This window comes from Rana temporaria, chromosome 2, assembly GCF_905171775.1.
Source record: "Rana temporaria chromosome 2, aRanTem1.1, whole genome shotgun sequence".
In the NCBI taxonomy this organism is placed as follows: domain Eukaryota; kingdom Metazoa; phylum Chordata; class Amphibia; order Anura; family Ranidae; genus Rana; species Rana temporaria.
The window spans coordinates 93,525,518-93,538,052 of NC_053490.1; the positions used below are offsets into that span (position 1 = coordinate 93,525,518).

Sequence of the window (12,535 nt, forward strand, 5' to 3'; positions counted from 1 at the left end):
CATGCGTGCAGGAACGGCACAGTACAACTGAAGCAGCGGCACATAGTGCCATAGCTTCAGTTGGCTTAGGTGCGCATGTGCCGCATGACGTCGACACATGCAAATACAGGGATATCTCCTAAACCGTGCAGGTTTAGGAATTATCCTTGTTAGATACAGGTAAGCCTTAATATAGGCTTACCTGTATCTAAGTTGTAAACTTATGCTGCATGTGCTTTTTAAAATGTACAGTGTTTCATACCTGCATTTCTGTCTGTATATTCCTCTCATGTGACTGTTCGCTCCGGCCTGCCTCTCACCTCCCACGTCTCTCCTGACGTCAGCCCAACCCGCCTCTCTTCTGATCTGAGAGCTAGCTACAGTCGGTGGGCGGGGCTGAGATCTCCCACTAATGTCAGGAAAGAGGAGAATGAGAGACGGGCCGGACAGAGTCACATGTGCGGAATATACAGAGTATACAGACAGAAGTGCAGGTATGAAACACTGTATATTTTAAAAAGCACATGCAGCAGTGGCCACTTAATGGATTATAACGGCATGTATTCCAAAACGGGTATTCTAACAGCAGTATGATTTCTCCTCCACATGCTCTGTGTTGACATTTCCCTGGGCTCCCAAGTTTGCACATTCCATTGTGTTAACTCCTAGTGTGCTGGAATGTGCAAACTTGGGAGCAGAGGGAAATTTCAACACGGAGACAGTACAGGGAACTTCACAGGGCTGTTTGCTGTGGATTCCAATCCCTCCTGACCTCCCACCAGCCACATGCGTATATTCCTGTACCTTGTAGTGCACCGTATTAGTGCACTTCTTAAAGCGGAGTTCCACCGTTTTTTAGTTTAGTAAAAGTCAGCAGCTACAAAAAGTGTAACTGCTGACTTTTATTAAACCGACACTTACCTGTCCCACAGTCCAGCGATGCAGCCGCACATAGCCCCGTACCTTTCCCCGCTCCTCTCCTCAACGCCGTCATATCTACTGTGGGCACCCGGCCATGATGGCTTACGGCTTCATGGCCAGGCACGCACTGTGATCTGCCATTGGCCAGCCAATCTTCTGGGACCTGTGTTGTGTCCCATAAGATCGCTGTCAGGGAGGGGCCACCTAGGGCGGGAGGAGGAGTCACCTAGGCGGCTGGTACAGGAAGTCCCACTCAAAAGAGGACACCCCAAAAAAAATGACATGCCAAATGTGGCATGTCAGGGGGCGAGGAGTGCTTAAAGCGGAAGTTCCACTTTTGGGTCGAACTCCACTTTAAGGGAGTGAGGTTATTTTTATTTAAAAGCAGAGTTCAGTACATTTTTTGTTTTATTAAAAGTCAGCTGCTACAAAAAAAAGTGTATCTTCTGACTTTTAATAAAGACACTCACCTGTCCCACAATCCAGCGACGTGGCCACCCAAACCCTCCATTCTGTCCACGGCGCTGGCAATACTACTGTGGGCATCCGGCTGTGACAGCTTGCAGCTTCACAGCCAGGTGCGCATGTCTCACTGCGCTGTCCTGCATAGCCGGGCAATCTTCTGGGACCTGTGATGTGTCTCAGAAGATTGCAGGGAGGAAGGGCCCCCTAGGAGGCCCAAGCGGAAGTGAGAGCTCGTCGGTTATCGTGATGCATCGCAGAATCGAAGCGTTGACCAGATAATAGTAATCCAATTGTGAGACCAGTGAAGAGGCCCACCCCTAATATATATCTTAGGCTGCATTCACATCTAGACGGACGAAATCGCGGCGTTTTGTCGCCGCAAATCGCGGTAAAAATAGCGGCGTTTTGTACCGCGATTTGCGGCGACAAAACGCGGGTATTGTCCGCCTAGATGTGCCCCAAGATGACCCCCTCTATGGAGATGATTGCCATCTCCTAGCCGAACGCTCGAAGACGCCTGAAAAAAAGGTCCGGGACCTTTTTTCACGCCGCAGGCGACAGGCGTCCGGCGTTCGGCGTGGAGATGTGAACCATCTCCATAGAGGGACATGTATTTCCAGCCCTCTGGCGGCAGAGGCGTAGCGCTACAGGCGTAAAAACGCCTAGGTGTGAATGGGGTCTAATATATATATATATATATATATCATTTTTTTTTTACATTAAGCGTTCTACTCCTTCTATTTTTCCTCTTGTATAATATGTAGACCTGAACTTGGACCCTGTTATAGTGGATGATTTAGCTGCATCCAACTTGGATTGGTTCACGCTCCCAGGCACTGTTGCTGATACATTGATTATAGTAAGTATACACCAAGCATTCAGCTGACTTAATGAATCATGAATGCCATAGGCTCATAGAAATATGCTCATTTGCGATATGGTTTATATTGTAGATTCAGGTTGCCATCTGTCATTGTACAGTAGTAAGTGTATAACATTGTAAATTTGCTGTCCCCTCAAAGTAACTCAACACACAGCCATTAAAGCGGTGGTTCACCCAGACTGACAACATTTTTTTTTTCTCTCGAAAAAGGATGTTTATTGAACATTATGGTAAAAAATACATGGTTACATACATTTTGACAAATTTGTCTCACACCATCCTCATGTAACAGCACACAAAGAAGTAGAAAGATTACCAAGCATTTAACATGGCACACTCTCCTCAAGCTAAACCAAGAAATACAATAGTATTTAATACACAATAATACACAATAGTGCGGGTAAATTTTAACATCGGACCCTCACACTTCCCGACCCATGCCAGTTTAAGCAATGCACCCATCCCCAGGCCCTCCCGTCCTCCCACCTGTGCGGGGTGTCATTGTTCTGTTCTAGCATCATTAACGCAAGCTTCTTATATGAGCAGCCTGTCCAGTACCAGCTCTAATGGGGCCAACCCCGGGGTATTTAACCAGGGGGCCCATAACGACTCAAACCTTCCCGGTCTCTTCCTATGCTGATAAATATATTTCTCTGCCCGGAGGGTGAATTGCATCTGAGCTATCCATTCCCCTAGCTTAGGGGGTTCCACATCTTTCCAATGGGTAAGAATGAGTTTGCGGGCCTGGAAGAGGGCCCTCCCAATGGCAGTTTTCGGGTTATCCTCAAGTGGCAGTTCATCTATAATCCCCAAAATGCAAACCTTGGGGGTCTGTGGTACCTGGATCATAAACACATCATTCAGAGTTTTGAGAACCCCTACCCAGTATAGGTGCAGCTTGGGGCACCGCCACATCAGGTGAATGAGGTCCCCACGGTCCCTGGCGCATCTAGGACATGCATCATCATCTACCAGACCCATCCTATGCAGTCTGGCTGGTGTAAAATGGACCCGCAAGACAATATAAAGTTGTGATAGACGTTGTGCCACATTAAGCGAGGAACCCTTAATAGCCAGCAATGCCTCTTCCCACTGTTCCTCCTCGAAAATGCCCACGTCATCCTCCCATGAGGTCACCACCCTGGAGGGAAAGCCTGGCAGAAATGCTGATAGAAGCCTAGCGTAAGCATCTGAGATAAAACCCCTAAAACCAGTTATCCCAGTCATAAAGTGGAAAATTGGTGCTGGGGACAGAATCCAAGGGTTGTTCCCTGCCTGGGCCCTGATGGCATGCCTCAGCTGCAGATAAAAAAAGTGCCTTGTCTGAGGTAGTTTAAACTTCTCCCGGAGCTCCGCAAATGAGAGCAGACAGCCCCCGGAGAATATATGAACCAGATGTGTGACCCCATACCTCCTCCAACGTTCGCCACATGTCAGGGACAACAGCTCCTCATAGTAGCGATTGTTCCAAATTGGGCTATGTCCCGTAAAACCCTTTGTTTTGTAGCTGTCGTGTTTTATTCCAGACTTTCTGCATTAACGCATACGTGGGAAAGAGTCTATTTGATTTGGCGCATTGTAAAGATTCGAGCCCAGTCACCATGTTGTCTATTCCCGTCATGTGCTTCACTATGTCCACCACCGGGTCGCCTAGTCCCCCTCTCATGGCTCGGGCAATATGTTGTAGTTGAGCTGCAATGTAATACAACCAGGGATTTGGGAGGGCTAGCCCTCCCGCCTCCTTTGGCCGTTGGAGCTCTTCTAGTTTGATCCTGGGAGTCTTATTAAGCCACAGAAAAGAGCGGAGTAGGGAATTGATAATTCTGAAAACTTTGAAGGGGACAACCATGGGAGTATTATGTAGAATATACAATAACTGCGGCATAAACACCATCTTCGTGAGGTTTACCCTGCCCACTAGGGACATTTTCAATTTTGACCACTGACAACATTTTACCATTAAATTAGGCATAGTAGCGCGAGCTACAGTATGCCTGTATTGATTTTTTTATCCCCGTACTCCCTGTGCAATCCTCTATAGAAGATTACGACTCCCCGCGGGGAATGGGCGTTCCTATCAAGAGGGAGGATGATTGATGGCCGGCTATGGCACGTCACGCTCCCCGAAGATAGCCAAAACAGGTCTCAGCTCTTCACGGCGCTATACGGCGCCAGCGCACAGACTATGCGCAGGCGCCGTGAAGCGCCAAGTCCTATTTCGGCTATTTCCGGAGAAGCGTGACGTGCCATAGCCGGCCGTCAATCATCCTCCCTCTTGATAGGAACGCCCATTCCCCGCGGGGAGTCGGAATCTTCTATAGAGGATTGCACAGTGAGTACGGGGATAAAAAAAATCAATACAGGCATACTGTAGCTCGCGCTACTATGCCTAATTTAATGCTATAAAAAAAAATGTTTCATTAGGGTGAACCACCGCTTTAATGTTATATTACACAGAGCTAAGCTCTGCTACCTTCCTGGGAGGGGAAACACTCACCCCGTTGTTTGCAGGGCATTGTTCCAGAACTCCCAGGCAGCAGGCAGACAGAGGGAGTCAGTGGGGGTTATTTACGAAAGGCAAATCCACTTTGCACTACAAGTACAAACTACAAGTGCAAAGTGCACTTGAAATTACACTGAAAGTGCACTTGGAAGTGCAGTCGCTGTAGATCCGAGGGGGACATGCAAGGAAAATAAAATACAGCATTTTAGCTTGCACGTGATTGGATAATAAAATCAGCAGAGCTTCCCCTCATTTCAGATCAACCCTTTAGACCTACAGCGACTGCACTCTCAGTGCAATTTCAAGTGCACTTTGCACTTGTAGTTTGCACTTTTAGTGCAAAGTGGATTTGCCTTTCATAAATAACCCCCAGTGTCTCTCATCCAATACAACTTGTCAGGGATCTGAGGCTTTAATAGACAGGGAGAGTTATGAGAAATGCAAAGGTTCAAGTGGGGAAAATGTTTCCTCTTCAAATTTTTGTTCTGTTTTTGATTGTTGATGAAAATTGGAATTGATTTTCGTCAATTGACTTCAAGCTGAGGTTCACCCTAAAACCATTATATACCATTACATCCAGCATACTGCTGACATCTACAGTATCTTGTTTTTTTTGTTTTTTTCCGCTGTACTTACCTTCTTATAGTTCTTTTCACCCGGCTCCGAATTCTCACTCCCGCGGGGAGTAGGCGTTCCTATGAAGAGGCGTAGATGATTGACGTGCGGGTAAGGCGCGTCACGCGTTCCGAAAATAGACTAACTGGGACTCGGCGCTATACGGCGCCTGCCGTGTAGAGCTGACTGCGCAGGCGCCGTATAAAGCCGAGTCCCAGTTGGTCTATTTTCGGAACGCGTGACGCGCCTTACCCGCACGTCAATTATCTACGCATCTTCATACTCCCCGGGGCAGTGAGAACCCGGAAGCTGGGTGAAAAGAACTATAAGAAGGTATGTACAGCGGGAAAAAAAAAAATACCAGCATACTGTAGATGTCAGCAGTATGCTGGATGTAACGGTATATAATTGTTTTAGGGTGAAACTTCGCTTTAAAATGTTACTAAACCCACAACAGTAAAATCAGACTTTATATGCAGTAAAGCATGTTTGTTATACTCACTGTGGAACCTAAGGTGTTAATCCTCTGCATTGTCTTCTTGATCCCCAATCCATCTGCTGATAGTACAGAGCCTTGGAGGGTACTTTGCACATGCTCAGTTTCCACTTCTTCTTGGGGAGGGTGCATGTGATCAGCATAGGGCCAATCAGCACTGTCCAGACAGAGTTAGGGGTCTTGCAGCCTCATAGGACAGTCAGATGAGAATGAAAACCCCTCCTACGAGCTTTAACCAGTGCTCGGCCAAACACTGATAGAAGTCACAAGACGGCTATATATTGTTGATGAGAAAAGGTATTTAGCTGTTTATATTTACTAAAATGGTCACATTTCCATGTTCTGTGTACTGTGGGAGACCTGATATACTGAATGCAGGGTCCTGGGTTTAGTAACACTTTAATTCTAATTTTATTTTCGTTTTAGTTTTCATCACTGAAAACAAGCAGCTGACAAATTATGACGAAAATAATTTTGTCAACAAAATTAACACTGCCCAAGAGTCCCATTAGGTGATGCTGCAAAGACCTGATTGTTGAGGTCTGAGTGCAGTGACCCCTTCTGGTTATAAACTGCAAACACAGGAATTTTGGAAGACCCCATTGCCTTTTGGCTGGATTGACAGATTAGAGTTGCCTTGATTGTGTAACATTGGGAGGTGTGCTGAGCGAGATCACAAATGTATGAAGCAGTGTGAGCTCCCCTGCTTTTTTTGCTAAGTTTCACATTAATACTTTGTTTACTTCACTTTTAATGAATGTTGTCTCATTTGGCAGGGTTTATTTTTACTCGGTAACTAATTTTTTATTATCACTCAACTTCAAACAAGGTCAAAAAAAGAAAGTCACACTTGCAGGTGTCATTTGAAAAAAATATATATATATATTTTGAAGACCATTGCTGAGTCACGGTGAGTTGGAGGAGGAGACAACTCCTAAAGGTTATTTTGGTGCGCGCGTGGTGCCTGTGGACTGTGAAGCATTTCCAAGCACACAGGTCAAAATACAAAGCATTAGCAAATCGGGATTTGAATCGGGAAACCCTTGGTATAGGATTAATTTATTTACATGTCATGAGTCGATTAAACACCTGGGAAAGTCAGATTAAAGGGATAGTGAGTACAAAGCATAGGACCCCCCCATTAATTTATGATATGTAGAAATGCTTTCTCTGACTCCCATAGATTGCATGCTTCCTGACACTGTCGGCATACGTCCCAACTTTTTGAGATGGGAATGAGACACCTATACCGTGAGGCCAATAAGTTCTTACCCTCTCCATGATCTAGATGTGCTGGGGATCTGAAATCTTGCAGGTTTATAGGTGGCAATCTTACTAATATGCATGGCAATGTTTTTCTAGGTCGTGGTTAACCACTACCTGACGGCCGTACGACTTTATACGGCCGCGGGGTGGTTCTGAATCTCTAACAGGCCGTAAAAAGATGGCCTGCGCGCGCGTCCGACGGCGGCATGCTCGCCGCATCGCTCAGATGCCGATGCGAGTGCCTGGCGGCCGTGATGTCCGCCAGGGACTCGGGATCGGCGGCTACAGGGACAAGACGTGGAGCTCTGTGTGTAAACACAGAGATCCATGTCCTGTCAGGGGACAGAGGAGACCGATCTGTGTCCCTTGTACATAGGGACATAGATCAGTCACCCCCCCTCCACCTACAGTTAGAACACAATTTAGGGTACACATTTAACCCCTTCCTCACCCCCTAGTGTTAACCCCTTCAATGCCAGTCACATTTATACAGTAATTAGTGCATATTTATAGCACTGATCGTTGTATAAATGTGAATGGCGCCAAAAATGTGTCAAAATTGTCCGATGTGTCCGCCATAATGTCGCAGTCACGAAAAAAATGCTGATCGCCGCCATTAGTAGTAAAAAAAATAAATAAAAAAATAATAATAATTCTGTCCCCTATTTTGTAAGCGCAATAACTTTTGCGCAAACCAGACGCTTCTTGTGTGTTTTTTTTTTTTTTTTTTTTTTAAATATGTAGAAGAATACGTATTGCCTAGACTGAGAAAAAAAAGGTTTTTAAAAAAAAATTGGGCTATTTATTATAGCAACAAGTAAAAAATATTGTTTTTTTTTTCAAAATTGTCACTCTATTTTTGTTTATAGCGCAAAAAATAAAAACCGCAGACGCGATCAAATACCATCAAAAGAAAGCTCTATTTGTGGGGAAAAAAAGACGCCAATTTTGTTTGGGAGCCACGTCGCACGACCGCGCAATTGTCAGTTAAAGTGACGCAGTGCCACAAGCTGAAATTTAACCTGGTCAGGAAGGGGTATATGTGCCCAGTAAGGAAGTGGTTAAATATAGTTGGAGCCAAGAGAAATGGAGTAGGTGTCATACTGGACAAAGTTGAATACTGAGCAGTGATTAGGTTCCTCCATCTTCTTCAAGGGAAATCTGCCCAAATAATCCACGAAGAGATGTCAGCTGTGTATGGAGAGGGTTGTCCATCATATGAGACTGTCAAACGATGGAAGAGAAAATTCAAGTGTGGTCGCACAAATATACAGGATGACCCAAGGGAAGGTCATCCCTCATCTGCCACAGAACCAAGTGTGGTGGCACAAATGTACAGGATGACCCAAGGGAAGGTCCTCCCTCATCTGCCACAGAACCAAGTGTGGTGGCACAAATGTACAGGATGACCCAAGGGAAGGTCCTCCCTCATCTGCCACAGAACCAAGTGTGGTGGCACAAATGTACAGGATGACCCAAGGGAAGGTCATCCCTCATCTGCCACAGAACCAAGTGTGGTGGCACAAATGTACAGGATGACCCAAGGGAAGGTCCTCCCTCATCTGCCACAGAACCAAGTGTGGTGGCACAAATGTACAGGATGACCCAAGGGAAGGTCATCCCTCATCTGCCACAGAACCAAGTGTGGTGGTGAAAGTTGAGCAGCTAGTCTAGTGCTTGAAGATAGACGTGTGATTATTAGTTTCTTAGCTAAGGAGGTGAACATTTAGTAGGGGGTCGGTTTACAATATATTACATAACATCTTACATACGTGGCTTCACGTTGGGTTCCCAGGTAACTGACACCTTTCCAAAAACCGCAATGAGTGGAGTGTGCACAAAGCATTTGGACCTGTACCAACTGTCACTTTTGTTTGTGATTGTGGCTAGGAATCTCTGCCCCATCCACCTTACCCGGCACCTTCAGACTTCTTCCTTCCCAAATCTGAAGAAACATTTACGGGGTAGACATTTCCACAATGAGGAGGCAGCCATTACTGAACTTGATAGCTGGTTTTCCTCCAAATCTACATACTTCTACGCAGATGGTATTAAAGGTCTGTTCCACAGATGTGAGAAATGTGTAACCATAGGAAGGGGATGTGTAGAGAAGGAAGGTCAGTGGACTAAATTTTAGATACCTAGCATGTCTTATTGGCCTTTCCCCGTATTAGCAAATATATGTAGGTATAGGGCACATCCCCTGCCACACCCCCTTAAAGGAGAATTGTCCAAAATAATTGTGCTTTTTTTTTTTTACAACTATTTCTATGTAGTGGCTGTTTAATAAAAAAAAATGCAGTAATTTAGAAATTGAAAAGTTTAGCCCTGGGAAACACTTTTTTGATAGATAAATTGTGCATTTGTTTTAAAGAGGTACATTACCTCGAAATCAGGGACAGTTGGGAGCTATGCCATCAGCATAATGCAGCTCTGGCCTATACAAACTATGGATTTCATCAGTAGGGATCAATGTCAGACCCGCAGCAAGCCAAGAGAGACCAGATAACTCTAAGCACTCTTAGGCTGCATTCACACCATAGCGCGGCGTTTTGTATCGCGATTTGCCGCAACAAATTGCGGCGTTTTGTACCGCGATTTGCCGCGACAAAACGCTGCGTTTTTAACCCAATGTTTTTTACAGGTCATTGTCGGCTATGCCGAACGCCAAAGCCGCCTGAATACGCGCGACAAAAAAGGGTCCGGGACTTGTTTGAGCTTCACGCGATTGGCGTTTCGGCGTTTCGGTGTGGAGATGTGAACCATCTCCATAGAGATTAATGTTATTTCTCCCCTCCAGCGTATCTGAGCGTCGCGCTTCAGGTGTTTTGTCGCTCAGGTGTGAATGGAGCCTTACCGAAGACTTGCATGTGTCAAGGGACCATGCTACTAAAGGCCCCCTGTCAGTAAAATCGTATTTAATGTTCTCTGACTTATCGCACTCTTTCTATATGCAGCTTTTTCCCCAAAGAGCATCTTTAATGGCTGACTTATCCCACCCCAAAGCTTTGGAGCTGACCCATTCCATCCGCGTGATATTTGTCTTCTCATGAACTTTGCACAGATCTTTTTTTCTTACAAAAACCCGTCCTCAAGCGATATAAAAGCAAGCTACCAGTTACATAAGCGCTGCTTTATTGACAAGATATCGCTGCTATCTGCTGGATCAGATTATTATAACCTGCATTGATTAGGTCTGACGGACCGGATCTCTCTTCTGCTGCTGGTAAATGTGTTGCTGTATCACTCAGAACAATAATCGATACCACAGATATGTATTTTTTAGAGTTGTGTTAGAATGTCAAACTCTGGCTTAGCCATGACAGATTTGTATGAAATGAGGGCAGGGAGTTGGAGAGATTTTCACTAGCCAATCACTGTCTTCTTATGTTTCAGGCTGGAGCTTTCCAGAGCAGCCAATAAGGAAGAGGATTACACGAGACTTCCTGACGGCAGAAAGTAAATAGTGCGGTTGTGAAAGTCTGCTGATAGTCTGGATCCTTCCTGCAGTCTGCACTGCTAGTCAAAACCCTGCCACTGAAAATGACTGACCCCAATGAAGGCTATATTGTGATTATTGGCAGGTAAATGTTTTTTGTGCATGCTTCAGCAAATCTTATAGTTTAATGTTTTATATAGCAGTTATGCATAGCCTATGGGAAACATGAGTTGTGGCTTAATAGCTTTTTCTGGATTTACAAGCGTCCATTATGAAATGCGGAAAAAGTACATGCTGGGACTTGTGGTGCCACAACTGCAGTAAAGTCAGGAGTTGTGGACATGTGCCAATGTTTTATTCAGTTCAACAAAGGTTCAGTCTTTGTGATACTTTTCCAGCGCAGAGAAGATAAATCATAAGCGGGCAGCATGTCAGAGCCAGGACACCGGGGGAGGGGGATTTACTAAACTGCCAGTCGGCTTCCAGGTTTTATGGTCAAAGCTAAAAGGATAAATTCATCTTTAAAGGGGAAGTCCAACCTGAGCTTTTTAGGCTCGGCTTCTCCTCTGGGTCACATGAGTGCAATTCCTGTGACCCGTTTTCAGCGGCGAGCGGTCTAAAGTCCGCTCTCCACTGACATCACCAGGATCAGTCCAGGCACCGCGTCATCCCGACTCTGGATGTCTGGATCCGCCAGCTGCCTGGACTGATGGCAATCTCAGCCTCTCAGCTCCCCGCTTAGACAGCAGCTCCCCACCCCTCCACAGCTCAGTGCTCCAATGAGCGTGGAGTAGCAGAGCAGGAGAGATTCCGACAGGCAGCAGCAGCTCTCTGCTCGGGGAGGTGAGAGAACCGAGCCATCAGCGGTGTTCATGACTCGGTTCTCAGTGAAGAGGCGGCGGGGGGACAGATGCAGCATCGGTCCTATGCCCCCTGTTCACACACAGCGTTTAGCTGCGATTTCGTTACATGCGGTTTGGTGCAAATAGAAAAAATAGAATTGAATAAGTCCAAGTGCGATTTATCACAGCTATATGCACATAACCACAAGGGTTGCTATGGGAATGACTAACGCGGCCGCATGTAACCGCACGTAAATGGATGTAATCGCAATGTACAAATGCAGCTAATTGCAGTGCCTGGAGACTTGAATTTCACAGAACATTAACATGCTTTTCACACGGACGGCTGTTTTGCCGCAGTTAAAGGAGCCTAATCCCCTTGTGGAGGCTTTCATTTGTGGATGGACATTTTATGGTTACACATTATGCATGGTCACATTACTATAATCTTTTTATATGAACTGTAAACTGAAGGACCTATAAATAAATAGTTGTGGAACAAATCATCTGCGTTTCCATTATTTCTTACATTGCACTTTGCTGTGCCTAGCAGCCTTTGCTTGCCCATAGTCCATGGGCCTTGTGTCCACTGGGGATCTGTGCTGCTCACCCCATGGGTGAACAGCGGATCTTAGGATGCAAAACTGGACAGAACTTTGTACAAGTAAAAGCTGAGTGGCATCAGACAAACCACACAGTGATGGGACTGTCACTCCAGGTAGGAATTTTACGAAATTTAATCTGTCTTTTATAAATTGAAATTGGCCAACTAAATGAATAAATGACCAATCATTTGACAAGAATAACAGCCTCTAAAAACAATTGCAAGAACGCTGCTTTAGGCGCACCTTTGACGCTGCCTTTACCTTACCAGGAGAAATGCATTTAGAAGAGCTGGAGCACTGTGCATGAGACCCAAGTGATTCAAGAATTGGAAGAACCATGCATGGGACAAGTTGTGTGCAATTAAAAATTGCCAAATTTGGACTGCTGTGGTTGTGTTCGCATAAGACTGAGCAAAATTGTTTAGCTCTCATTTGAGACAAAAATAATTTTCATATAGAACTTCCCAGTCTTGGAAAAATGTGTGCATTGCCGAAAATGGTTTCCGTCCCCTCCAAAAACA

The 12,535-nt window shown here is 45.4% G+C and overlaps 1 protein-coding gene across 1 annotated transcript in view; it reads left to right on the forward strand.

The window, feature by feature from the left end:
- Positions 1-12,535, forward strand: part of CRYL1 (crystallin lambda 1) — a 171,771-nt gene that overhangs the window by 12,416 nt on the left and 146,820 nt on the right. The window contains 1 exon segment of the mRNA XM_040340537.1: positions 10,525-10,712. Coding sequence (XP_040196471.1) covers positions 10,672-10,712 — 41 coding nt within the window. The 5' untranslated portion in view covers positions 10,525-10,671.